At 38.8% G+C, this 27,791-nt stretch overlaps 1 protein-coding gene across 2 annotated transcripts in view; it reads left to right on the forward strand.

Moving 5' to 3' along the window:
- Positions 1 to 27,791, forward strand: part of kifap3a (kinesin-associated protein 3a) — a 204,630-nt gene that overhangs the window by 47,552 nt on the left and 129,287 nt on the right. For both annotated transcript variants that reach the window (XM_073063254.1, XM_073063255.1), the window contains 5 exons: positions 1,797 to 1,855; positions 4,607 to 4,748; positions 8,003 to 8,102; positions 19,352 to 19,476; positions 27,566 to 27,664. In XM_073063254.1, coding sequence (XP_072919355.1) covers positions 1,797 to 1,855; positions 4,607 to 4,748; positions 8,003 to 8,102; positions 19,352 to 19,476; positions 27,566 to 27,664 — 525 coding nt within the window. The remainder of the gene's footprint in view (positions 1 to 1,796; positions 1,856 to 4,606; positions 4,749 to 8,002; positions 8,103 to 19,351; positions 19,477 to 27,565; positions 27,665 to 27,791) is intronic.

Raw genomic sequence — 27,791 nt, forward strand, 5'->3', positions numbered from 1 at the left:
AGAATCATAAATAGCAGTTATAAATCTGTTTCCAGTTGATTCTTCTAAAATGAATGCCTTTTTACAAAAGATCGATTTTCCTCGAATTTCTGTTGAAGATCAACAAACTCTTGATGCTCCTATTACTGAAAACGAAATTCAGAAAGCTATTATTTTCAATGCAATCTGGTAAAGCTCTTGGACTGGATGGTTATTCTGTAGGATTTTATAAAAAAAATTGAAAAATTGCTTTCTCCATATATGTTGGAAATGCTTAAGGATTCTTTTTTGATAGGAGCGTTAACTCCCACATTTTATGAAGCTTCTATTTCTTTAATTCTTAAGCAAGGTAAAGACCCTACTGACTGTGCTTCATATAGACCTTATTTCAATATTAAATGTGGATGCTAAAATTCTTTTAAAAATAATGGCTAATCAGCTGGAGAATTTTCTAGCTGAAATTATCTCTCAAGAACCGACAGGTTTTATAAAGGGCCGTTATTCCTTCTCTAATGTTTGGAGACAGTTAAATGTTATATATTCATCCTTTTCTAAGACTCCCCAATGTGTTGTCTCTCTCGATGCTGAAAAGGTATTTGACAGAGTTGAATGGAAATACTTACTGAACGTTTTAGAGAAATTCGGCTTTGGTATTAACTTTAATAAGTGGATCATAATGATATATAAAAGCCCTATTGCTATTGTTATTACTAATAATTGCAGATCTCCTTTTTCTCGGCTTTCGCTGGTTACGAGACAAGGATGTCCGTTAAGTCCTTTGTTATTTAATTTGGTGCTGGATTCCTTGGTTATTGCACTTCGTGAAGCTAAAGATATTCATGGAATTTTCATAAATGGGACTGTTCATAAGATCTCTCTTTATGCTGATGATCTCTTAGTTTATATTTCGAATCCTGAAGAATCCATTCCTAGTTTATTGAAACTATTAAATGAATTTGGAAAGTTTTCGGGATATAAACTAAACCTTCATAAAAGAAAATTGATTTTTTTACGCTGTTGCATGCAAAATCTTTGACCTTACATTTGTATGCATTGCATTTCATATATATCAGCTTTGATAATATACCAGTATCTCTTTGTAATCCATCTACATTGCTTATACTGGTAAATTTGGATATATGACTTGTAATTTATCCAGTTATTAAAAATAAGATGAATAGTTGCAGTTCCCTGTAGTCTGTGCTGGGACTCCTGTCATTCCAGTTATCCTTATGTTTCTCCTGCTGTTCAGACTATTTGCAAACCAGATCAATAGCTTTAATACTGTGCAATTGAATGTGAGAATATTTTCAAAGGCACTTTGTTCACTGCCTTTTGGAACTCCATATAACTAATGTATTCCACTATGAATGAAGAGAGGCTACCTCTTAATACACTCTGATAAAATGGCATTGTGTTGGTGTAAATTAGATATATGGCATTAGAAATATCTGGTTTATTCTTCATATTGTTTATTAATCATATTTTTTGAAATAGTTATTAATAATTTGATTAAGTAGTTAGGTAACTTACAAAATAAACTCGCTTAACATGAACCTTACCAAGCATTAGCTTGTATTTCCTTTTGTTCTATCCATTCCTCCCCCAAAGAAACAAGTTCAGTTTTCTGCTGCTGAAAACTGAACTTACTTTTCCTTTTTCCCTGTTTTGATGGATCTAAAATGTAAAGTCTGTTTGATTTGAGAGTTTCCAGCATTTTCCTTTTTTCATTAAAGAAAATGTTGCTTTTGCTGATGGATTGAATCATTTCAAGTGTTGCTTTTGGTACTAAAAATATGAAGTGTTGTTCTTTTTAGAAAAACTTGAAAAAAAGGTTGGCAAGCTGAAGGACCCACCTCCTTTTGAAGGAATGGAAGTAAGTTACAAAAAGATTTGACTTGAAACAGAAAATATTAATGCGATGTGGCATCTTTGCACTTTGTATTATGGAAACTGGTTTTAAGGTAAATTGAGGATTAAATAATAAAACATTTAATAACCATTGTTGCTGATCCATTATATGATGAATCTGAGTCCAATTTAAAATTAAAAAAAGACAATTAAAACAAGTGCAGTTATGCAACCAGCACCTGAGGAGAAGATAAAGAACCTTGCAATGCATTGGTCCCGTCTAGTGTGCTTTGCATATGACAATGTAGTTTCTAATTTAAAGTCTTAATGCTTTTATTGGATTAAATTATTTACAAGTATATCATGTACAGTTTGATAGAGCAGATAATGTATTAAAGCTTGTAACAATTTTAATTAGTCAATAATATCAGTTCTAACAATATCCAGAATTCAAATGTCAGGCTTGTGTGCTGCTAATATTTAATTGTAATTTATATTAGAAGTTCAACATAAATCAGAATGAAGTGAAATTCTGAAAGTGCGTAGTCTTAAAACCTCACTAGCACAACGACATTGTGGGAAATGAATTTGCTACTAACTCATACATGCTCTTGAATGAATGTGAACAGATGAATGGCTGATGGACTGGTGTAGAGTGCAGGTGGAATTCCTTCTAGGCAGGGGTAACCTGTACAAGAATGGCGATTGCACTTTAATTGGAAGAAAACCAGCTTGCTGGCTGGGAGGTTCATTTGTAATAATTGGGAGGGTTTAAATGAATTTGGCAGTGGGATGGGAAGCAGACCTCCAGTTCAAAAAGTGGAGGGATTGAGTGGAAGGTTAATGTCATGATCAGCAAGAACAAGGTAATAGACACAATGAGACAGATGGGGTGAAAATTGTGCATTTTAATGTTAGGAGTTTTATTGGTAAGAATGATGCACTTAGAACATGGATTACTACATAGAACAATGATGCTGTGGCCATTTAGTTGATAGGGGGTCAGGAATGGCTGCTAAGTTTTCCAGAGTTCTGATATTTTAGAAAAGATCGAGAAGGAGGTAAAAGAGGGTAGGGTGAGCTGTGCTATTAATCAGGGACAATATCATAACTGCACTCAGGGGACATTGAGGGCCTATCCATTGAGTCTACACAGGTAAAAGTCAAATATAAGAAAGGTGCAATTACTGTGGTGTTATACCACAGCCCTACCACCCCACCCCAATAATCACCAGGACAATGATAAATAGATATGCAGGCAGATTAGGGAAAGGTGTAAAAGTGTAGTAGGTGACTTCATCTTATTTAACATAGACTGGGACATGCTTAGTTTTAGGTGGGCAGAATTTGTTCGATGCATCTGAGAGAATTTCTTAATTCATAATGTAGTTCAACAAGAGGAAGGTCCATACTGGACCTAGTGTTTGTTATTGAGACTGGCCAGGTGACTAATCATTCAGTGAGAGAACAGTGGTCACAGCTCATGTTTTAAGGGTGTTGTTGATAAAGATATGCATGGGCCTTGGGGGAGAATATTAAATTGGAGTATGGCAAATTCTGAGAGTCTTAGGCAGGAACTGGGGAGTGTTAATCGGGAACAGGTGTTTTTGGGCGAGTTCATATCTGACACAGAGGCATTTAAAGATCCAGCTGGAGAGTACAGGATAGGTATAGTATTTCCAGTAAGAAGGAAGGACATGGATGGAAAGGTAAAGGATCCTTGGATGATTTGGATTGTTTTCTCTGGAGTGGCGGAGGCTGAGGGGAGATTTGATAGACATAAGACATATGACAATGCATATGCAATGCATATTGATAGACATATCAATAAATTAGAGAGAGTGCAGAGACGATTTACTAGGATGTTACCTGGGTTTCAGCACTTAAGTTACAGAGAAAGGTTGAACAAGTTAGGTCTCTATTCATTGGAGCGTAGAAGGTTGAGGGGGGATTTGATCGAGGTATTTAAAATTTTGAGAGGGATAGATAGAGTTGACGTGAATAGGCTGTTTCCATTGAGAGTAGGGGAGATTCAAACGAGAGGACATGATTTGAGAGTTAGGGGGCAAAAGTTAAGGGAAACACGAGGGGGTATTTCTTTACTCAGAGAGTGATAGCTGTGTGGAATGAGCTTCCTGTAGAAGTAGTAGAGGCCAGTTCAGTTGTGTCATTTAAGGTAAAATTGGATAGGTATATGGACAGGAAAGGAGTGGAGGGTTATGGGCTGAGTGCGGGTAGGTGGGACTAGATGAGATTAAGAGTTCGGCACGGACTAGGAGGGCCGAGATGGCCTGTTTCCATGCTGTGATTGTTATATGGTTATAAGATTAGGAGAGGCATAGATAGAGTCGACAGACAGTCTCTCTTTTTTCCCGGCGTTGAAAATGTTTAATACCAGAGGGCATGCATTTAAGGTGGGGGGGAGTAATTTCAAATGAGATGTGCAGGGGAAGTTGAGTGTTTTTATTTTTGCAGAGTGGTGGGTACCTAGAATTTGCCCTTGAGGTAGTGATGGAGACAAATACAATAGAAGCATTCAAGAGGCTCTTAGATTGTCACATGAATGTGCAGGAAGATGATTAGTTTAGTTGGGGGGTTTGATTGTTAATTTCATTAGTTCAGCACAACATCATGGGCGCAAGGCCCTGAACTTTTATATTATCTTTTATTATGGTTTATTAATTAGAGGAAAAATTTTATTGTTGAGACATTACATTGATGATAATGTATGGTGTGAAAATGCTTTGATAAAACACTGCATATTTTTTACTCACAGATCGATGAAATAGCAAATATTAATGACGTAGAAGATTACATAGAATTACTGTATGAGGATGTATGTGACAAAGTGCGAGGCTCAGCACTCATTCTTCAGTTGGCTCGCAATCCTGATAATTTGGAAGAATTGCTACAAAATGGTAAGCTACTCTTAATTGCAAAACATTGGTGCTCTGCTTTCAACATCTCCTTTTTACTGTTTGCATGCCTTCCCTATGCATTACCTATCCCGTCCCTTCCATAATTCGAAAAGCTTAATCTGTCTCACTTGAGGTTCTCTCTCCAGTTACTATTTCTTATTTATTCTTTACCCATTTTATTTAACCACAGAAAAGCAATTTCTTCCACTCTATTCACTCAAACTGAAAGCAGAGCAGCAGACTCTGGGAGTCTATTCTAACAACCTGTTAAATCATGAGTAATGAGGACGTTAGCATTACTTAGACAGCTTTCATTGGAGGCATAATTTTATAATTACTTAACATTATCATTAAATATATATTTGTACTTTTGGTTCTCTGTTCTGAAATTAATTTACAGTTGCAAGAAATAGTTTGTGAACCCTTTGGAATTGCCTGGTTTTGCTGTATTATTACTCATAAAATGTGGTCTGATCTTCATCTAAGTCACAATAATAAACAAACACAACCTGCCTAAACTAATAATACACAAACAGTTTTACTTTTCATGTCTTTATTGAACACATTGTTTAATTCATTCACAATTCAGGCTGGAAAAAGTATGTGAACTCTTGTATTTAATAATTGGTAGAACCTCCTATTGCAGCAATAACGTCCACCAAGCATTTTCTGTAGCTGCTGCTCAGACTAGTGAGGAGGAATTTTTGACCATTCCTCTATACAAAATTATTTCAGTTCATTAATATTTCTGTGATACCTTGCATGAACAGCACTCTTCAGGTCATGCCACAGCATCTCAATTGAGCTATGCTCTGGACTCTGACTTAGCCATTCCAAAACATGAATTTTGAACTTTCTTCTCTTTAAATCATTCCATTCCGCTTTTGATTTACTATTGTGTTTTGGATCATTGTCTTGTTGCATCATCCAACTTCTGTTAAGCTTCAGATGTCAGATTGCTTCTCTTACATTGTCCCATAAAATGTCTTGGTACAACTTTGAATTCAATATTCCCTCAAGGCCCTTGGGGCAACAAAGCAGCCCTAAACCTTGATGTTCCTTTCACCAGCTTCACAATTGGGGTGACGTTTTGGTGTTGGTGTGCAGAGCCCTTTTTCCTCCAAACATAGCGGTGTGCATTTCTGCCAGAAAGTTCAACTTCTGTCTCATCTGTCCACAGAACATTGTCCCAGAAGTGTTGTGGAACATTCAGGTGGACTTTTGCAAACTTGAGTCACGCAACAGTGTTTTTTTGGAGTGGATACTTGAACAGAGAATTTAGCAAGTTCTGGAGATTTCTGCAGATCTTTTGCTGTTACTCTTGGGTTTCATTTTCTTCTCCTTCAGCATCGCACATTGTGCTCTTGGTGTGATCTTTGCAGGACACCCACTCCTAGGGAGAGTAGGAACAGTACTGAGTTTCCTCCATTTGTAGACAATTTCTCTTACTGTGGTCTGATGACTCAGGTCTTTAGAAATGCTTTTGTAGCCTTTTCCAGTTTCATGCATCTCTACAATTCTTCTTGTAAGGTCCTCTGAAAGTTGTTTTGATCGATGCATGGTGCACATAAACAGATCTTTCTTGAGAAGAGCAGGTTCTATCAGTTACTTGATTTTGTGTAGCTTTTTAATCGGACAGTGCACCTCTACAACCCACACCTCCAATCTCATCTCATTGATTGAAACACCTGACTTCTCCAGATAGCTTTTGTAGAAGACATTGAATTGACATTTTTTACTTACATTTTTCATATACTTGAGTAAAAATCTTTACATTACGTCTCCATCTATATGTGCAATGTGCAATATATAGTAATTTATAATAGTATGTACAACAGGACAGTCAATATAACATAGAAATACAATTGTATCAGCATGAATCAATCGGTTGATGGCCTGGTGGAATAAGCTGTCCCCGGAGCCTGTTGGTCCTGGCTTTTATGTTGCGGTACCGTTTCCCAGATGGTAGCAGCTGGAACAGTTTGTGGTTGGGCTCAGTCGGGTTCCCACTGAACCTTTGGGCCCTTTTTACATACCTGTCTTTGTAAATGTCCTGAATAGTGGGACGTTCACATCTACAGATACACTGGGCTGTCCGCACCACTTTCTGCAGAATCCTGTGATTGAGAGAAGTATAGTTCCCATATGAGGCAGCGATGGAGCCAGTCAGGATACTCTCAATATATAGAAAGCTCTTAGGATTTGGGGGTCCAAACCAAACTTCTTCAAGTGTCTGAGGTGAAGGAGGCGCTATTGTGACTTTTTCACCACACAGCCGGTATGCACAGACCACCTGAGATCCTCGGTGATGTTTATGCTGAGGAGCTTAAAGCTCTTCACCCTCTTAACCCCAGATCCATTGATGTCAATTGGGACTAGCCTATCTCTGTTCCTCCTGTAGTCCGCAACCAGCTCCTTTGTCTTTGTGACATTGAGGGAGAGGTTGTTTTCTTGACACCACTTTGTCAGGGTAATGACTTCTTCTCTGTAGGCTACTTCATTATTATTTGAGATAAGGCGAATCAGTGTAGTGCTGTCATCAAATTTAATTAGCATATTGGAGCTATGGGTGGCGACACAGTCATGAGTATACAGAGAGTAAAGGAGCGGGCTTAGTACACAGCTGTGAGGGGCACCTGTGTTGAGGGTCAGATGATTAGAGGTGAGGGAGCCCACTCTTGCCACCTACCAGTGATCTGACAGGAAGTCTAGGATCCAGCTACAAGAGTTAGGGTGAAGGCCGAGGTCTCTGAGCTTCTTGTTGAGCCTGGAGGGATAGTGATGTTGAATGCTGAACTGTAGTCTCACAACACAATCTCACATAAGCATCCTTCTTTTCCAGATGTGTAAGGATGGTGTGTAGAACTGTGGCTATTGCGTCATTTGTCAACCAGTATTGTCGGTAGGTCCCCAGAGGTACACAAACTTTTTTGAACCTAGGCTGTGATTGTTTAAATGGTGTACTTGGTATTGAAGAGAAGAAGTACAATTCTTAGTGTGTTATGAATTTAGGCAGATTGTGTTTGTCTATAATTGTGATTTAGATGAAGATCAAACCATATTTTATGAGTAATGCAGAAAGCTAGGTAATTGCAAAGGGTGAACAAACTTTTTTTGCAACTGTACAGTATATCTCTGCCTGTTGAGTTGCATCTGCATTGATTAACAATTTGGGTCTACATTGTAAAGAGTCAATTCGCTTGACAAATTTTCCCTATTTTAGTATTTTAAAGTTGTTGTATTTCTATTTTCAGAGATTGCATTGGGAGCATTGGCTCGAGTGTTGAGAGAGGACTGGAAGCAAAGTGTGGAGCTTGCAACCAATATTATTTACATCTTTTTCTGTTTCTCCAGGTGAGATTTCATGTGAAACTGTTAGTGTATCTGTGAACTCTGGAATGAGCAATACCAATATTTTACTCTCAGTAAATATTGCTTACAAACTTCAGAACTTTTTTAATGTAATTATCTCAATATACAGTATAAATCACTTAATTTTAAAAACCCTGGACAATGCTGACAATTGTAAATCATTTGACCTAAAATCTTTGCAACTAAGGGTTGATGATTTTTGTTGCCATCATCTTCAGTTAAGAACTTTACTGTATCACATTATAAACCTAAAATAAGTTTATTTAATCCTTCAGAATGGCACAGTGATGGCTGTTAGTGCTGCAGCCTTCTGGCTCTTGGGACTAGGGTCTGATGATTTGTTAATCACTGGTAGTTTAATTGACCATTGTAAATTACTGCTTAGGGAAATGACAAAAGAATGAAAAAAGGGAGTTGATGTAAGAGACATTAAGTTGCAGGGCCACAAGTAAACATAGAGAAGGGGAATTTCTCTGCTGGCATAAACCGGATTAGTCAAAAGGCTTCCTGTGTCATAATAAATAAGTAAATCAATGTCCTTTTAACCCTCACATCGAGTTATTGCTCCTCTGAACACTAAATTCCTTACTATTTATGCACCTGTTTTTTATCCTCGCTGCCGTGACTTAAAGGATATCAAACTCTCATGTTCTTGAATTCCTCTTCCAGATTTTTTCTTCATCCATTTCACTTAGCTCCTTCTTTCAAATATGATTTGTGGGTCAATACCATTTAATGCATAGTTGATGAATCAAATTTATGCATAGCAAATTCCTTTTCCAAATTTGAATTAAAAGTTGAGTATGGATCATCTTTAGAGGTGTGATCTTAGTGCACACTTAGATGAGGTATATATTTGTCTTTTGTTTGTTTTTATAGATAAAAAGATTAAATGATAAGTGCAATGTGATTTCTTTCTGATCACTATTGGTAGGTGATACTTAAATTTGTCTGTGTTAATATTTGTAATCTGTTTTTTCTTAAGTGTAAATGCAGATATCTTTTCCTTGTTTCAGTATTCATACTACCACCAATAAACTGCAGTAAAAGCATTAAAAAGATGGTAGAGCTGTTTTGTTTGTAACAAATATTTATATTCCAATATGCTTATAAATAACTGCAGATAGAACATACAATAGCACAGCACAAGAACAGGCTTTTCGGCCCACAGTGCTGAGCTGAACTAATTAAATTAGTGATCAAGTGTTCAATTAAACTAATTCTTTTTCCCTATACAATGTCCATATCCTTCTGTTTTTTGCTCAATGACTATTTAAAAATCTTTTGAATGCTTCTTTAAAAAAATTCTGTTATATTCGAGTCCCACCGCCTCTGTTTTGACCAACTCTCAGCGATCCCAACCCTTCAACCTCAAACGTGGAACCCGTCAAGGGTGCCCTTTAAGCCCTTTACTTTTTGATTTGGCCATAGAGCCACTGGCGATTGCTTTCCGTAGTTGAGCGGACCTGATAGGGATTTGGAGGGGGTGGGGGGGGGGGGGGGGGGAGTTGAGTACAAAATTTCCCTTTATGCTGACGATCTTTTACTTTTTATATCAAACCCGATCACCTCCTTACCCCCCCCCCGATGTTCCCATTCCTTGACAAATTTAGCCAGTTTTCTAGATACAAACTTAACTTACACAAGAGCGAATTTTTTCCAATAAATAGAGAAGCACAAACGTTAGAGTTTCATAACCTCCCTTTTAAGGTAGTGAATAACCAATTTACTTATCTTGGTGTCACATTAACAAGGAAATATAGGTGTCTTTTTGGAGAAAACTTTATTAATTTGTTAAATCAAGCAAAACAGAAGCTAGCACAGTGGTCACCCCTGTCCATGTCCCTGATGGGCCAAGTCAACGTTGTCAAAATGAACATCCTTCCTAGATTTTTATACTTTTTTCAATCCATACCAATTTTCATTCCTAAAGCCTTTTTTGACTCGCTAGACTCTGTCATATCATCCTACCTATGGAAGGGCATGCGTCCCCGACTGAATAAAGTTCATCTTCAAAAATCTAGAAGTGTTGAGGGTATGGCTCTGCCCAATTTCCGCCTATACTACTGGGCAGCTAGCATTCATTATCTCATCTTTTGGTCTCATTTTTATAATCAATCCGACTGCCCAATATGGGTGATAATAGAGCTGAACTCTACTAAGAAAGTTTCCATTTCCGCACTTATTGAATCCGCACTCCTTTTTCATATGTCTAAACCAATTGCTAATCCTGTCTTCAGGCATACCCTGAGAGTGTGGACCCAGTTCAGAAAGCATAGTAGTCTCCATGGCTTCTCTCTTTCGAGTCCTATTCTACATAATCATCTCTTCCAGACTTCTATACATGATTCAACATTTCAAGACTGGTACAGAAAGGGCATCAGATGCTTTAAAGGTCTTTTTTTTAGACAACTGTTTTGCATCATTTGAACAACTGTCTGCAAAGTTTAGTCTACCCAACACTCATTTCTTTAGATATTTGCAAATTTATCTGCTCTCTGATACCAAACTTCCCTGAGACACCTGACACAAATGTCATTGATATGTTTCTCTGCATGAATCCATTGCACAAAGGTTTAATATCTTTTATCTGCAACAAGCTGGCGGCTCTGAGGCGAGCCTCTCTTGACAAAATTAAAACTGCCTGGGAACAAGATTTAAATTTTTCAATGGCAGATGAAGTATGGGGTGAAGTCCTCAAATTAGTTAACTCAACCTCCACTGCCACTGCCTGTTACAGTTCAAGGTCGTGAACGGGGCCCAATGTCTAAAACTAAATTATCTTGCATTTACCCAGATGTTAATCCCTGTTGTGACAAATGCAAAAGGGGCGAGGGTTCACTTATCCATATGTACTGGACATGCCCCCCACTCTCTCCCCCCTCCCCCTACCCCCTTACCCCCCTCTCTCACCCCCTCTCTCTCTAATAAGGGAAAAAAAGGTGTCTCCGTTTCACACTCATTGCCCCACTCATCGACTCACTCATGTCCTTTGAACTTGTCCTCTCATCTCTGGTACTAGACAATTCATCCTTGGGGAAAAAGATGCTAGCTTTCCACACGTATCTTTTCCTCTCTCATAATCTTATAAGATTCTATTAGACTCATCTCAGCCTGCATTACTCCAGAGAAAATAACCCATGTTTATCCATACTCTCCTTTTCACATGTGCCCTCTAATTCAGGTAATATCTTGGTTAAACCTCTTCTGCACCCTCTCCAAAGTCTTGATATCCTTCCTACAATGGGGTAACCAAAATGAATGCAATACTCCAGATGCGGCAAACTAGTTTTATAAAGATGCAATGTAACTTCTCAAATCTTTAACTCAATTCCTCAACTAATAAGGGGTGAATGCCACCCTTTACCACCCTATCAACCTGTATAGCCGCTTTCAGGGAAATATATTTGTGAAATCTCTCAGTCATGTTTTGAGTATTTGGTTTGTTGAATAGGCCAACCAGTCTTTTTCGGCCTATTCCTGCTATTTTGTGCACCTTAAAGGGTCTCGACCTACAATGTCAACTGTTGATTTGCTCCGATGCTGCCTAACCCACTGAGTTCCTGGACCTGGAACATCTAGTGGCATTTTATCTGCTTAGGGAGTTTTCTGCTGTAAATCTGGTAGCGGTGTACATTCCAGTTTAGGCCAGCATCTGGCTGGCACTGGAGGAGCTGAGCACTGTGATCAGCAGTCAGAAAACCCTGGTGCCTTCCTTATCATCGTGGGGGATTTCAGGCCAGCTTGAAGAAGTCTCTGAACAACTAGAGGAGCCAGCACACTTGAAAACTGTTATACTACCATCAAGAACACTTACCATACCGTACCATACCCAAACTTCAGAAAGTCTGATCGCCTGGCAGTACTTCTACTCCCAGTGTATAAGCAGAGGCTAAAGACTGCAGTGCCAATAGTGAGGAGTAAGAAGGTGTGATCAAGGGAGGTGGAGGAGAGCTCACAAGACTGCTTTGAGTTGGTGGACTGAACAGTATTCAGGGACTCATCTTTGAATGTGAATTAATACACGATAGTCACTCACTTCATCAAGACCTGTATTGATGAGTGTTTTGCCTTCGAGAATATACTGGACATACCCAACCAAAAGCTGTGGATGATCCAGAAGGCGTGTAGTCTGCTGAGATCTAGCTCTGTGGCATTTAAGACTGGTGATCCAGAGCTATAGAAGAGGTTCAGGTATGACTTATGGAAGGCTATTGTAAAAGCGAGAAAACAATTCCGATTGAAGTTAGAGACGGAATTGGATGCATACCAGCTCTGGCAGGGTTTGCAGGCTGAAACCTAACATAATGACTAGCAGGCAAACACGAGGAAATCTGCAAATGCTGGAAATTCAAGCAACACACACAAAATGCTGGTGGAACGCAGCAGGTCAGGCAGCATCTATAGGGAGAAGCGCTGTTGAAGTTTTGGGCCGAGACCCTTCGTCCTGACGACGAAGGCGGCCTGACCTGGTACGTTCCACCAGCATTTTGATAATGAGTAGCGGTGATGCTTCACTTCCTGATGAGCTCAGTGCCCTACCAGGTGCACCATCAGGGCCTGATGCTTTAAGAGGGTTCAACCTCTTGGAAGATGTTCTGATCTTGGCCTCTGAATCAAAAATTACGCGGTCACCAGATATGGCAGAGATTTGCACGTTTTATTTTCTCTTTTCAAGTATGCATAAAAGGCATTGAGCTCATCTGGGATTGAAACATCACAGCCATTTATGATGTTAGGTTTTGTCTTGTAAGAAGTAATTGCCCCATTACATTTGAAATGCTTTGAGAGTTTGGTTATAGTTAGAATCAACTCCTTCCGAAGCAAGATCCTGGACCCACTGCAATTTGCCTATTGCCACAATAGGCCTACAACATATGCATTCTCACTAGCTCTCCTGTTGGCCTTGGATCACCGAGACAATAGCAATACCTACGTCAGGCTGCTGTTTATTTATTACACCTTAGTGTTCAACACCATCATATCCTCAGTGTTAATCAACAAGCTCCAAAGCCTGTGTCTCTATATCCCGCCCTGCAACTGAATCCTCAACCTCCTCACCAGGAGACCACAGTCTGCAGATCGGAAATAACAGCTTGCTGACAATCAGCACTACCGCACCTTGAGGATGTGTGCTTGGCCCACTGCTCTACGCTACACCCATGGCTGTGTGGCTAGGCACAACTCAAACAGCATCTATAAATTTTCTGATGACACAACTATTGTTGACAGAATCTGAGATGATGACGAGGAAGCGCATGGGAGCAAGATAGATCAGCCGGTTAAGTAGTGTTGCATCAAAAACCTTGCACTCAACATTAGTAAGACAAAGGAATTGATTATGGACTTCAAGAAGGGTTAGCCCTTTTCTCATTGCTACCATAAAGGAGGGAGTACAGGAGGCTGAACACATACTCAACTTCCCATCCGCCATCAGATTTCTGAATGGATAGTAAACCCTTGAATATTATCTTGTTTTTTTTGTCTTTGTGCTAACTACTTAATTTATTTTTTATATATACTTATTGTAATCTGTAGTTTTATTATTATGTATTACAATGTACTGCTGCCACAAAATAACAAATTTCACAACATACGGCAGTGATATTAACCTGATTCTGAATTTTGAAGATTCTCAGTACTTTGAGAGATGTATTTCTTTATTATGTGTGTCTTAAACAGCTACCTCCATAGATTGACTCCATGGTCCCTTGATTTAGATTCTGCAAACAATGAAACATCCTCACTCTAGATTCCTTCGTAATTTTGTATCTTCCCTTAAGTGTTTTTCTAACCTCCAGACAGCACAGTCGTGTTCTGCTCAATCTTTCCTCATTAGACCTCTTCCTAATTAAATGATTCACAGGCTTTAGAACAGACATATTAGCCCTTAAGTAGGGAGATCAAAACTATATGCAGTATTGCAGGTACAGTCTCTCCCAACCCTTGTGCTGTTGCAGTAAGACTTCCATGGTCTCGTACTCAATCAAGGCAAACTTTCCATTAATACTTTACATATCTGCATGTTGGCTTCAAATTAATTGCATGAGCACACCTTGTCTTTGTAATCACCAATTTTTAATAATCTTTTTTCAGACATTCTGTATTCTTCAACTGACTTCTGCAAATACAATAACGACTTGAACATCTGTCTTCCCCAGTTAGTTTCATCCCCATAGAATTTTCAAAATACTATTTTCTCTTTGTATTACTGTTGATTCTATATAATCATGTTAACTTTTTACAAATGCTCTGTTACCAGTTCATTCATTGTAAATTCTGGTTTTGAGCAAAAGCTTTTGCAGGTACTTCTGCTCTGATTTATTTTTAATTTCTTCAGACTCTTTTTACCCTACATTATTTATTATTCCTTGTATGCTGTGGTGTCTTATTGTGAAAGCAATTATACAGTGGATTCCAAATAACTGGGGTGCATCGAGACTGGTACATTTTGGTCCAATCAAGTGGCTGCCCCAATTAAACAAATTTTCATGGGATTAGTTAAAAAGATACAGAAAAGACAAGCTACCATTTAACTGAGTAACAAATTATATCTTTAGATGAAATAAAGAACAAATTGGAGCATGAGCAATACAACTGGTGGTTGTTTGTCATATCTGATGACGGCAAACCTGTGTGGGAGAATTTTTAAAGTGGAAAAGCACTGAGGCACTTCCACTTTCTCAACCTCAGAACTCTGGGTCCAATGGTACAAGTAGGTGTCATGACTTGGGCCTTCCCTAGTTGCAGTGGATGGCCATGACTACTTCTGTGCCTCATCATGCACTTCGTTCTCCACATAGTGTTGTGGAACCACTTTTCTGGCCATTGGGTCTCACTGTAGACCTTAACCACCCGGATTGCCGGAGCTGACTTTGCATGCTTGGACAGGTGTGACCCCATTTCTCTGGGTTATGAGACCTGCTGGCTACCCTCACCTTGTTTAGCCTGTCTGTTGAACATTGTACTGGGGTGTAGCTGCTGTCGCATGCAAACGACTACTTGGAGCCACAAATGAGAGCTGTGTGTCCATGGGGATCAAAGATAATATTTAAGATGATGGTCAATGCCTTCAAATTCTTCATAGTTTCTAACTTGTTGAAGTAGTGAAATCATTTCATTTTCATTTGTGCCTATTTCTGCCATTTCCAATTCTGAATGCTTGAAGCCACAGTGAGCAAAACAGATTTGAAATATCTTGCTGCTTATTTCTCAGCACCTATCAGTGACAAAGATGACTTTTTTTGAGTACAAACACATGCAACTGGCACTATTTAAAAACTGTTCTCTTTAAGCACGGTGTAGTGTGTTAATGGCCGCACAAGTGCACGCGACTAGCATTATTTTGAAACTGCGCAGCAACAGTTTCCTGTCCCAAATAAAGGAAAGGCATCCTGACTATTTTTTAAAATTAGTTTTTGTTCTTTAAGCATTATCCCAAATATGCAGCTGACCCAATTAACTAATGACCCAATTAACCGATATCCACTGTATATATGTTCTTACAGTTGATTTTGTTCTGAAATATTACTTTGTAATTGCTCTTGCATTAAAAACTGCTGGGATGCTGGGAATATTTAACAAGTCATGGAGCATCCCTGGAGAAAAAAGCTGATCTAATGTTACAGGTTGATGTCCTTGATTCAGAACTAATCAGAATTACTGGAAAGATTGGCTTACTACATTTCAATTTATTGTTTTGGTGATTATTATGTGATTAGGCACAAGATGAAATGCTGTCCTCAAGCTTGCATAAAGGTTTGATGGAACAGCATAAGAGACTAGGAAGGTCAGAGTTGATTGAGGAGTTAAAACTGTCTGCAACTGGAAACTTGGCTTACCTCATAGACTTGAGTAGAGCTGTTCTTTAAATTGCTGTTCCAAGCTGATTTTTTTTCTCTTAAGCTCATAGAGCAGTACAAGAACAGACCCATGATACTTTGTTATCAAATGAAGCTAATGACGCCTAATCTCTTCCTGCCTCCACGTCGTTCATAACCTTTCTGCTCTGCATATTCATGTACCTATCTAACAGCTCTTGAACAGCTCTATCATTTTTGCCAAAACTACAGCACTGGCAGCTCATTCCCGACACCAACTTTCCTTTCACCTTAAGTGCACGCCTTCCAGTATTAGACAGTTCAACCCTGGGAAAAAGATAATAGCTGTACCTCTCATAATCGTATAAACCTCTGTCAAGTCTTCCCTCAGTCTCTGCAGTCCAAAGAGAAAACAACGCTAATTTGTCCAACCTCTCCATATAGCACATGCCCTCTAATCTAATCTAGGCAGCAATCTGGTAAACTACTATTTCACTTACTTCAAAGTTTCCACATCCTTCCTATAATGGAATTACCTGAACTGCTTGCAATACTTCAGATGGACCTAACAAGAGTTTTTACAAAGCTGCAAGATAATTTTTCAACTCTTGAACTCAATTCCTCAACTAATAAAAGGAAAGCATTTTATTTCATTTAGGGATACAGCATGATAACAGACCCTTCTGTCCCGACAAACCTGCACTGCCCTAATTACACCCCTGAATCGTACAAACTCCTTACAGACAGTGGCAGAATTAATCCTGATTTGCTGGTGCTGTAATAGTGTTTTGCTAACCTCTACACTACTGTGCTGCCCAATGCCATACACCTTCTTTACCATCCCATCAATTGAGTGGCCACTTTCAGCAACTGTCATTTTGGATCCCTCTGTACATAAACAGTGTTATGGGTTCTCCTGTGTAGACACAGTTAGAACTATCTAGTTCTGATTGAAGGTAATCAATCAGTGACATTAACATAGTTTTGTTTTCTGCACAGATGCTGCCTAACTCATAAGATATTTCAAGAATATTTTTTATTCAAGAATTTCAAAAACTATGTTTTTATCTGAGTTTTAGCATTTTTTTTCTCCCTTTTGTTGTCTTCTCTATTTACATTTCCATAGAGGCTATTTGCCATTAGAGCATAGGAATGAAAAAAAAATTAAGAACAGGTATAGTCAATTCAGTCCTTTCACACTGGTTTGCTGTAAATCAAGGTCATGGCTGATCGTTCTCACTGCTATCTTACTGTATTGCTCTTGTATACCCCGATTTCCTTAATGTCCAGAAAGATTCACCATCTGCTGACAAGGACCAGTATTATTGGGTTAGATGTCTTAATTCTGGTACAAAAATCCTTTTGTAATTAAGGCTATTTGCTTTCCCTGTCCTTGTTAAACTTGCATATTAGCTTTCAGTAACCTGTGTACGAGGTTGCATTGGAAAATGCTGATTTTCAGAGATTACTCTCTTGGTCAGTTTCCCAATTTTAACATTCTACCTTTCTGTTTTGTGCAGTGAAGTAGATTGACTCAAATTTTTCAGTTTTGTACTTGCCAACATTTAATTATCCATCCCTAATTGTCCTTTAAAAGATGAAGGTGAGCTATTTTCTTGAATTATTACAGACCTTCAGTTGTAGCCGGAGGGAGGGCCATGACTTTGAACTAACAATAGGGAAGAAAGTTTGCCAATACTAATTTTCTTCAATTCCTCATTGCTGGTTTATTCTCAGGTTTACCCCTTTCTGCCAACATTTTTCATCATTTCTGAAATTCTCTGAAATCTCAGCATTTCTTAGCACCTTTGAGCCTTTTCTTCATTTTTTACTCAGTCCACAGCATAGCTGCTACAAGGAGTTTATTGCTATTAGAATGTAGCCTCCTGGTAAGCCTCAGGCTCGCTCAACTCGCTTCCGTCTAGGGGGAGCAGCTTCTGGCCCCACCAAACTGAGTAATCAGCTTGTGTAGATGCTGTGTGATGTCCCCACCATGCCAAGTTACAGACAGTACACCATATGCGAGGTAGATGATTACACTTTATAGATCTTACTGGAATTAAGTACTTAATAGAGATACAGTATAAAGGGAAAAGTAAAAGACGCCAAACTTATCATTCGTGCACAACCATTGGAGCCCAATTAACGAAGTCTTCTGGCCACCATTCGATCCCCTCAGACCTCCTTGACTTGTAGCTGAGGACCACCGGAAGTGATCAACCAAGCACCCCTTCGTCTCCTCTCCTCGCCGAAAACCCTGGCCTCGGACCCCCACTCGGGGTCCGTTCCGTCGCCCAGCTTACAGCATCGCGTCCTCTCTCTCTCACCCCCTCGCGCCGACTCCCCAAAAGCCCACCAACAGTAGCTTACAGACTCAGGAGAGAGAATAACATCTATCCCAATTGGTTAACAAAAGAATACAATTCCCATTATCAGCAATCATAACCCAAACAAGCTTCGAGAGAAAGCACTCTGTCACCAGTTGGCATAACAAAGAAGCATTCTTACTTTTAACAAAACAAAGAAGCCATTTTGCCTAACATACAAAGTAACATAAAGAAGAAACCCCTTACAAGTGTTTTCTGACCCTTGCAATTTTTTCCTGAACTAATGAACCAGGCTCCTTTTTCAATATAGCACTATGTTATTTATTATCAACAGATGGTATTAAGTACCTGAAATATTTAGATCCCAGCTATGGTCATCTGCAGCCAAGTCTCTGTTATGATAGGCAGTTGCTTATTTGCCTATCATAACTTTATTTTAAAACATGTCAATCATTTTACAAACAATGGATGGGTCAGTTACTTCAGATGAACACTTAATTAAGGTCAGCAGTTGAATTTTGCTATTGAGGTTTTGTACACCAGTGTTTAAGGAAAAAGTTTGGAACTGCAGTATGTAATATATTTCCTGATGGCAGTGAGGGAAGTCATTTGGCTCATTAAGTCTATGCCGAACAAGAGTAATTTCACCCCCTCCAAACTAAATTAGTTCCCTCTCACCTATCTATTCTCTGTCATGTCCCTATCAAGACATTATAGATTTTTACATTTGCTACCTGTGCAAAGGGTAATTTAGTGTAGTCTGATAACCTAACGACTTGTATGTTTTTGAGATGCGAGGATATGCTGAGTCCTGGAACAAACCCAGGGAGAAAGCAAACTTTCACAAAATACAGCACCAGATATCAGAATCAAACTCTGGTTGCTGGAGCTTTGAAACAGCAGCAGTACCAGCAGGTTCACTGTGCCACTGGATTTCAGTAGGTATGTCAGAGTTTGAAATTAGATGATTTTACTGCCTTTTAACTTAACTAATCCAGTTGTTGCTTATTTGTATTAATACTTTTGTTATATTTGATTACATACCATTGTTGCATCAGATTTGAATCTCTACTCTGTCTTCCAGTTTTTCTCAATTTCACGGACTAATTACTCACTATAAAATTGGTGCTCTCTGCATGAACATTATCGACCACGAACTGAAGAGGCATGACCTATGGCAAGAAGAACTTAATAAAAAGAAGAAAGTAGATATCCTTTCTGTGTAACCAGATCTAACAACAACAAATACCAATTTCTTCACACTTAACTTAGAGTTTCCTAACTAATTGCCACAGCAGCAGTGCTAACATTACAATATTTTTCTCCATTTAGAAATGAAGTTCAATGCAACTAAAAATGTGCTGAATTTAGTTGAGTAAGAGTAAGAAAACAGAAGAAACAATGAGCACCCAATTTTACTTTTAGCTGTTCAGGGATCAGCCAGTTTAAAAAAATAGTTTCTTACTTTGTGCTGTTACTAACCTATTGTAGATAAAGCAATAAGTAAATTATAATTACAAAACACTTGAATTGTTTAATTAATATTTTGTATGCCTGGAAAAAATGGTACCATTTCCCATAATCTCATCACAATAAACCTGCCTATTTCTCAAAACACAGTCCCAAGTTTGATATTCTCTTTACTTAACCTTCATTTTGAGCACTTTCGATAACTTAAGTTTAAATTTCTCCTAAATTCCTGTAGTATTTTCTGCTTTGAATTACATGTACTATATTCTCCTTTGGTCCAAGTCTTGAAATTAAATCTCTTTCCAAAATGTTTGATTACCACACCAAAGTTTGATACCTCTCTATAGACAGTTGTCTCCAACACTACAAAATGGCCTTTGATCACTTTTTTCCCACCAGAGTTATTACTATTTCCACTCTTTTCATATCAGTTGCTGCTATTTTACCTCTTAAATTTGAGAGATTTAAAGACAAAAAAATCTGAATTAGCACCTACTTGCAGTGCTATGGTGCTGACTATATTGAAAAATGTCAAAATGTTATCCAAAAAAAGGGTTTGACATATGCAGGCGATAATGTAGATTTTAAGGAGCATCTTAACAGAGGACAGAGAACTGGATAATCAGTGAGATTTAGTGGCAATTAGGCAGGTTAGAAGCCTGGCAGCTGAAAGGGGCAAAATAATTAAGAATAAGATTAGTGGCAAAGTGAATAAGTGTCTAGATTATTTTGGTTTATGAACTAAAATAAACAGGTAGAGCTGGTAACAAAATATTCTTTACTGAAGTCAGTCTCACCAAATAGATATGGATGATCCAGTAATGGTTTTGCAGTAATACCATATGGTAAAGGTAATTTTTAAAGGTAATTCTTACATATTCTACACCATCTTATTAGCAAGAGTAATAAAGCAATGTAAGCCATCAGTTATTTATTAATATAAAATGAAGCTTAATTAATACTTGTATGACATTGTTAATTAGAGGGCCATAATCTGCTCACAAACGCACTGGGAATTTAAGTAAACATACCAATAGTTGGCCTCTTAGTCTTCATCAATCGGTTTATGAAGTATCCACTTAGCACATGTTATCTCTGCAGATAAGTCTCATCTGATCCAACATCCTGTGCTACACTTTTCCTTTAAAATTATGTTCTCAGTAAATATGTATTTTATATTTTGTTATTACTTTCTCTAAATAATAAAATATACATTGTGTGTCTAGACTGGTGGATCAGTAAATCTGTGCCCATTCTGTTATCTGCAAAACCTTTGAACTCTTTCCACATTGCCATTCAGTCTTCCCTTAATGCATCCAGTTTGGTCTCTGCTTGAACTAGGCCAGAGGTTCCCAACCTGGGGTCCATGGATCCCTTGCTTAATGGTTTTGGTCCATGGCATAAAAAAAGGTTGAATGCCCCTGATCTTGGCCTTCTTAAAAATTGTGCATCATTGTGCCGATGAGATGGCCTCTGTTTGATGGTCAGTGCCAGCCATTGCTTGTTTCTGTATATTGTAAAGGCACAGCCCTCATTCTGAAACTCGTGTGTTCTGGTCTAAGGACATTTATCAGCATAACTTGTTTTGAGTGGTCTAGGTAATTATAACGAAAACGAGTTGTCGACTTTTATAGGATCTGTCAGCCTGGTCAGATTATCTTGTCTACTCTAGTCTTTTTGGGCTTATTTTTCAATAATGTACTTGCCTCTGCTCTAATTTCTTTCTGCACTTGTGCAGTGTTTGTTTTAGTTGCCAGTCATCAATACAGACAAATACTTGGTCCTTGCTGTCAGATATTCAAGCATTGCAGATCCTTGGCTTTTGAAGAATGCTTTTAATATTGTTTTGTGTCACAGAAAGTACCTTTTTCTAGATATGGCCCGCTTGCATTACTATCTCACTCACAGGGATATCCTATTCCCATTCTTTGTTGTACACCTACCTCTCTTCATGTTTTCTTTTGATTTCTTTAACAGAATGGACTTTTACATGCATTGATCCAACTTCCAGATTATCTCATCTTAGGAGGACTTTATATGATAAGTTTGTGTTTAAAATCAGGTTCTTCCTCAGATGGGCTTTTATCAAATTCTGTTTGCAATTGCCTCAGTGCCTATACCAAAATACAAGTCAACCTTGAAGAGGGAGCCACTAACCTTTCCTTTACCACAGCTCAGGTGGTAATTTCTCATGTTGTCTCAGTTCATGGAATTAGAGCCATCAATCTTTTGTTTTCCTGATCCTTCATTGAAGCTGCAGTGTAGAACTCTCTACCTATTTCAATATTGGTCTTTTGGGGTGGGGCCAAAATAATTTAACCCATCTGTCCGTAATGGCTACCCAGTAGTTTATTCAGATTCTACCTTGCAACCCAGCACTATACTGCTGTGGTGAAAGTGATTGAGATGGTTCCATTGCACATTGTGGCCGGTGACAGACTGACTCAGTGCTTTCTCACTCACAGTGATGGCCTTGTATGTATTGGTTCTGATACACCTCCATCATAACTCCTTCTCTGGACCCTCTGCAGTTTGCTTACCAATTACATATTGTATGTAACCCCCTGGGTCGCTTCAGGCTTGCTCAGCTCGTTCTCGTCTAGGGGGAACAGCCTTCGGCCCTGCCAAACTGGGTAATCAGCTTGTGTGGATGCTGTGTGATGTCCCCGCCTCGCCAAAGAACAAACAGGACACCATATGCGATTAAATAATTACAATTTATAAAGATTACTATAACTGATTAATAACCATACAGTATATATGAAGGAAAAGAAAATAAAGAAAAGGTGCCAATCTTATCAAAGTCCAAACCACTTCGTGCACAACCGTTGGAGCTCAAATACTGAAGTCTTCTGGCCACCATTCGATCCCCTCCAAACTCCTCGACTCGCAGCTCAGGACCACCCGAAGTGGTCAACCAAGCACATCTATCTTCGTCTCCTCTCCTCGGGGTACCTCCTGGCCTTGGACCCCCGCTTGGCGTCCGTTCCTCGCCCAGTTTACAGCATTGCGTCCTCTCTCTCTCACCCCCTTGCGCCGATCTCCCCAAAAGCCCGCCAACAATAGCTTACAGACTCAGAAGAAAGAACAACATTAATCCCAATTGGTTTACAAAGGAATACAATTCTCGTTATCAGTAAATTTTAACCAAAACAAGCTTCCAGCACTCTCGCAACAAAGAAGCATTCCTACTTTTAACAAAATAAAGAAGCCATTTTGATTAACATACGCAGTAACAAAGAAAAAGAAGAAATCCTCCTCCCCCCCCTTTACATGTAGTTGAGGATGCCATTATTTTCCTGCTGCAATGAACTTATACCCATCTGGATGAGCCAGGCAGCTCTGTGAGAATCATATTCTTTGAGTAAGCTCATGGAGATGCAGATGGATGCTCCACTAGTGCCCTGGATTACAGACTACCTGTCCAGAAGACCACTGTCTGTGAGATTGCAGAGCTGTGTATCAGATACTGTGGTTAACAGCACAGGGCACCTCAGGATACTGTCCTGTACCCCTTCCTGTTCACCGTCTACACCTCGGACATCAGATACAATTCTGAGTCCTCCCACCTGTGAAGTTTTCGGACAATTTGGCAGTTATGGGCTGTAACAGCCAGGGTCAAGAGGCTGAGTACAGAAAAATGGTGGACAACTTTGTTGAGCGGTGTGGGTTGCTTAACGTCATTAAGACAAAAGAGTTGGCGGTGGACTTCAGGAAGGTAAAACCACCTTGCATTCTCATTTCCATCAAGGGAACAGGTGTGGAAATTATCCGGGACTACAAATACCTGGGAACTCATCTGAACAATAAACTGGACTGGTCTAAAAATTCAGGGGCTCTGTACAAGAAGGGACAGAGCAGCTGTACTTCCTGAGGAAGCTCCAGTCATTCAATGTGTGCAGTACTATGCTGCAAATGTTCCGTGTCTTTGTGGTGGCCAGCATTCTGTTCTACACTGTAGTCTGCTGGAGCAGCAGGGTGAGAGCAGCTGATGCCAGTAAGGTCAATAAGCTCTTCAGGAAGGCTGCTTCTGTTCTGGCGGTGGAACTGGATTCCCTGGTACTGTGTCTGAGAGGAGGATGCTGCAGAAGCTACGAAGCATTATGGACAATCCCTTTTACCCCTTCCATGACATACTAGGCAAACAGAGGAGTACCTTTAGTAACATACTGAGTCCACCGAGGTTCACCACTGAACACCACAGGAGATCCTTCTTCCCTGTGGCTATAAGACTCTACAACTCTTCCTCCTTAAGTATATAAGTATATGCTTTCATTGCATATCTGTGTTTTGCACTATTTTTAATGCACATTTTGTATTTCATATCTCAATGATTACATTTTGTTTTTTGAAGTATGTGCTTCTGACTAAGCAACCTTGCAACAATAATTTCCTTCTGGATAAATAAAGTTATATTTTATCTTTTAAATTTTTAGAGCTCAGTGAATGTTTCTTGTTTCCATATCCTTATTAGATTTCAGAGACACCATCAGGATTATCCTAAACCCTTGTTCCCTAGTGTCCAATACAAATAGGCAGTTCTGTCTTTGCTGACAGTTATTTTGTTCATGAATTTGCACCTTTTTAGCGATGTGCTTTACCTTGGGACATAAAGTACAGGGGCACCCTCAATACACATTTAGAGGCTGACTGGCTTTTGCATCCAACTATCTTGTTCCCTTCCTTTGCCACTGTGACTGATTTTGCATCAAACCAATTTGAAATACCTGCATCAAGTGAACATGAAAAAGACTGCACTGTTGTTTTATACTTCTAAAAATTGTACTTTGAGTAAAGCTGCTTCAAATTTTTAAATATCATCTCATTGATTTGAAGATGTATAGGTGGTATGGGCAATGAAGAAAAGTTGTCAGAATCCACTGAGTAAGTGGGCTGAGGATCACTAAACGGAATTTAGTTCGGATAAATGCGAGGTTTTATTTTGGAAATTCAAACCCAGGCAGGGTTTTCACTGTGAACAATAGGGCCTAAGAAGAATTGTAGAACAAGTACCTTGAAGTTCAGGAACTGAAAGTGGAGTCACAGGTAGACAGGGTGGTAAAGAAGATGTTTGGTGTGCTTCCTTTCATCAGTAATAGAGCACTGAATATAGAAGTTAGTAAGTCATGTTTACCAGCAAGAAGTTGGTTGTACAAGATCCTAGTGAGGTCGCACCTAGAGTATTGTGTTGAATTTTGGTTACTCTGTTATTAAGCTGGAAAGAGTGTAGACAAGATTTTCAAGTATATTGCCAGGACTTAAGGGGATGAGTTACAAGGAACAATGGACAGGCTAGAACTTTACTCCTTGGAGCATAGGAGATTGAGAGGTGACCTTAGAGGTGTATAAAATCATGAGGGACATAGATAAGATGAATGCACTCAGTCTTTTCCTAGGGATGGAGAAATCAAAAACTAGAGGCTTTAGATTTAAGGTGAGAAAGGAAATATTTAATAGGAACTTGAAGGACAACTTTTTTTTACACAAAGGGTGTATCTATGGAATGAGTTGCCGGAGGAAATGGCTGAGGCAGGAGCAATAGATTTTTCTAAAATACATTTGAACAGGTGGATGGATAGGAAAGGATTAGAAAATTATTGTCCAAACGCTTGCAGATAGGACTAGCTTAGACCAAGGGGAGTTTCCACACACTGATTCAATACAGGCTATTCTGCATGCTCCATTAATGGTTTAGCTCAGCACGTTAAACATTTTTGCTTCACACCTGTAATTTGTGAATCTGTGCATTGTGATTCCTTAACACCCAGTCTGAAAATTGCACCTCACTGCTTGTGTCAATAGTATGACAACATTTGCTGGCTGTTTTTTCCAAACTTATATTTTGAATCTTTGAAGATGTTGGCTCTGAAAACTCTCTTTGCTATGTTCCCAAGAGAGACTTTATTTGTGGTATGAGGCACCAATAAGTTGATTAATACTTGATGTGCAACTGTTGTCTATTGCCAGCAGCAATATTAACTTACACTTTTCAGGTTTGGCTGTGCTGTTCCATTCTTACTGCCCTTCCTTGGAACTTTTGATGTTATCATTTCAAAGTTAAATATTCAAAGTAAATTTATTAACAAAGGCTCTGAAGTTCTTGTAGGCATTCACAGTAGATACAGTCAATGTAAAACTACACATAATAGAATCATTGAAAAACTACACACAAATAAAGACGGCCAAGCAACCAATGTGTGTAAGAAGGCAAACTGTGTAAGCACAATAAATAGTAAGTATTGAGAACATGAATTGTAGAATCCTTGAAAGTGAATCCACAGGTTGTTGGGTGCTGGGATGAGTGAAGCTATCTAAGCTGGTTCAGGAGCCTAATGGTTGAAGGGTATCAACTGTTCCTAAACTGGGTTGTGTTGGATCTGAGGCTCTTGTACCACCTCCCTGAAGGCAACAGAAGAAGAGAGCGTGGCCTGGAAGGTGGAGGTCCTTAGTGATGGATACTGCTTCCTTGTGCTCAATGGTAGTTAGGGCTTTTCCTGTGATGTACTGGGCTATATTCACTACTTCTTAGCTTCTTCATTCATGGGCATTAGTGTTTTCATACCAGCCCATGATGCAGCCAGTCAGTATACTCTCCACAGTGTATCTATAAAAGTTTTTTGAAGTTTTAGATGACATGCTGAATTTACGCAAAATTCTAAGAAAGTAGAGGTGCTGCAATGCTTTCTTTGTAATAGCACTTATATTTACTCGTCCCAGGAAAGATCCACTAAAGTGATAAGGCCAAGGAATTTAAAGTTACTGACCTCCTCCAGCTCCAATCCCCTAATGAGGACTAGCTCAAGGACCTCTGGATTCCTCCTCTTGTCGATAATTCTGTAGTCAAAGTTACCTTTGCGAACATTTCCACCGCTTGCATATCAGGATAAGTGGCTGAAATTGGTCATAATTTTTGAACTTGCCAACATATCTATCATGTCCATTGGTGGCTGCTGTTGCCCTACCAGGAGAATCTGTGAGAGCTTCTTGCAGCAGCGTAATACTCTTACTTGCCAGTATATCCTGATAGACTCTTTAGCACTGCTTTTAATTAAAGGAAATAACAGATTCACTAAAAAAAATTCTATTCCTAATTAACTGTGGTAATTTGCACAAGTTTTCAGAAATTACATACTCCACTAAGTTCCCTAACCCTTGTAGTGTATTATGAAAGGCCAGATTGGGAAAACAAAAAAACTTGTAAGCGTGCAGGCTGTAGAAAAGATAGAAGATATTTTATAGGAAGGCTTTAAATGTGTGAAGGAGAATTTTAAAATTGAAGTACTGGCAGAGGGTCTCTGAGACAGGTCAGGGGATGAATGACAAAATGTGGGCAAGGATATGTTTGACCAAGTTTTAAATGAAAGTTTATATTGGTAGCAAAGAGGAAATGTGTCCAAAAGAGTAGAGTTGAGGTTGGAGTTAAGAAAGATATGGATAAAGTTTTCTGCAGCAGATGAGTGAGGGAAGAGTGAAAATGTATGATTATGGAAACAAACTGCCTTGGCAAAAGGGCACATATTAGGACTAGTAGCTTCTTGTCAAATTGTGACCTTGTGATTTTGTGTAGTGTTGCGGTTCATTCTCAACTGGTGGCCATCATTTGCCTACTGCAAAAAATGTAGCGGTGCTTCTGTTCAAAGCAATTGAATAATATTTTTTCATACAATGTGTAAAAAGACATTCTTTTCTTTAATGTCAGTGTTTATTTTGAGCGTTCTTCCTCTTAAGAGAGCTTTTTAAAAAAAGTTGTCCAATGTTTTGCATTATTGAAGTTTATCAAGCATAAAGAATTATCATTTAACTTAATGTACCTTAACTGTAGCCTTACTTGAAGATGATGCTGATAATCAAGTCCTGAAGAAGGATTATGAGAAAACATATAAGAAGTATCAGGGTTTAGTTATCAAACAGGAGCAGCTACTGAGAGGTAGAGATTGCTGTGTTATTTATTTGAGATTTTATAGTTGCAGTATTTATTTTCACTTAATGATTTTCTCAAGAATAGCAGATTGGTATAGTATAAACTGAGGTAACTCCAAATGTTGATATCCAGA

Source organism: Hemitrygon akajei, chromosome 12 (genome assembly GCF_048418815.1).
Source record: "Hemitrygon akajei chromosome 12, sHemAka1.3, whole genome shotgun sequence".
NCBI classification, from domain to species: Eukaryota; Metazoa; Chordata; class Chondrichthyes; order Myliobatiformes; family Dasyatidae; genus Hemitrygon; species Hemitrygon akajei.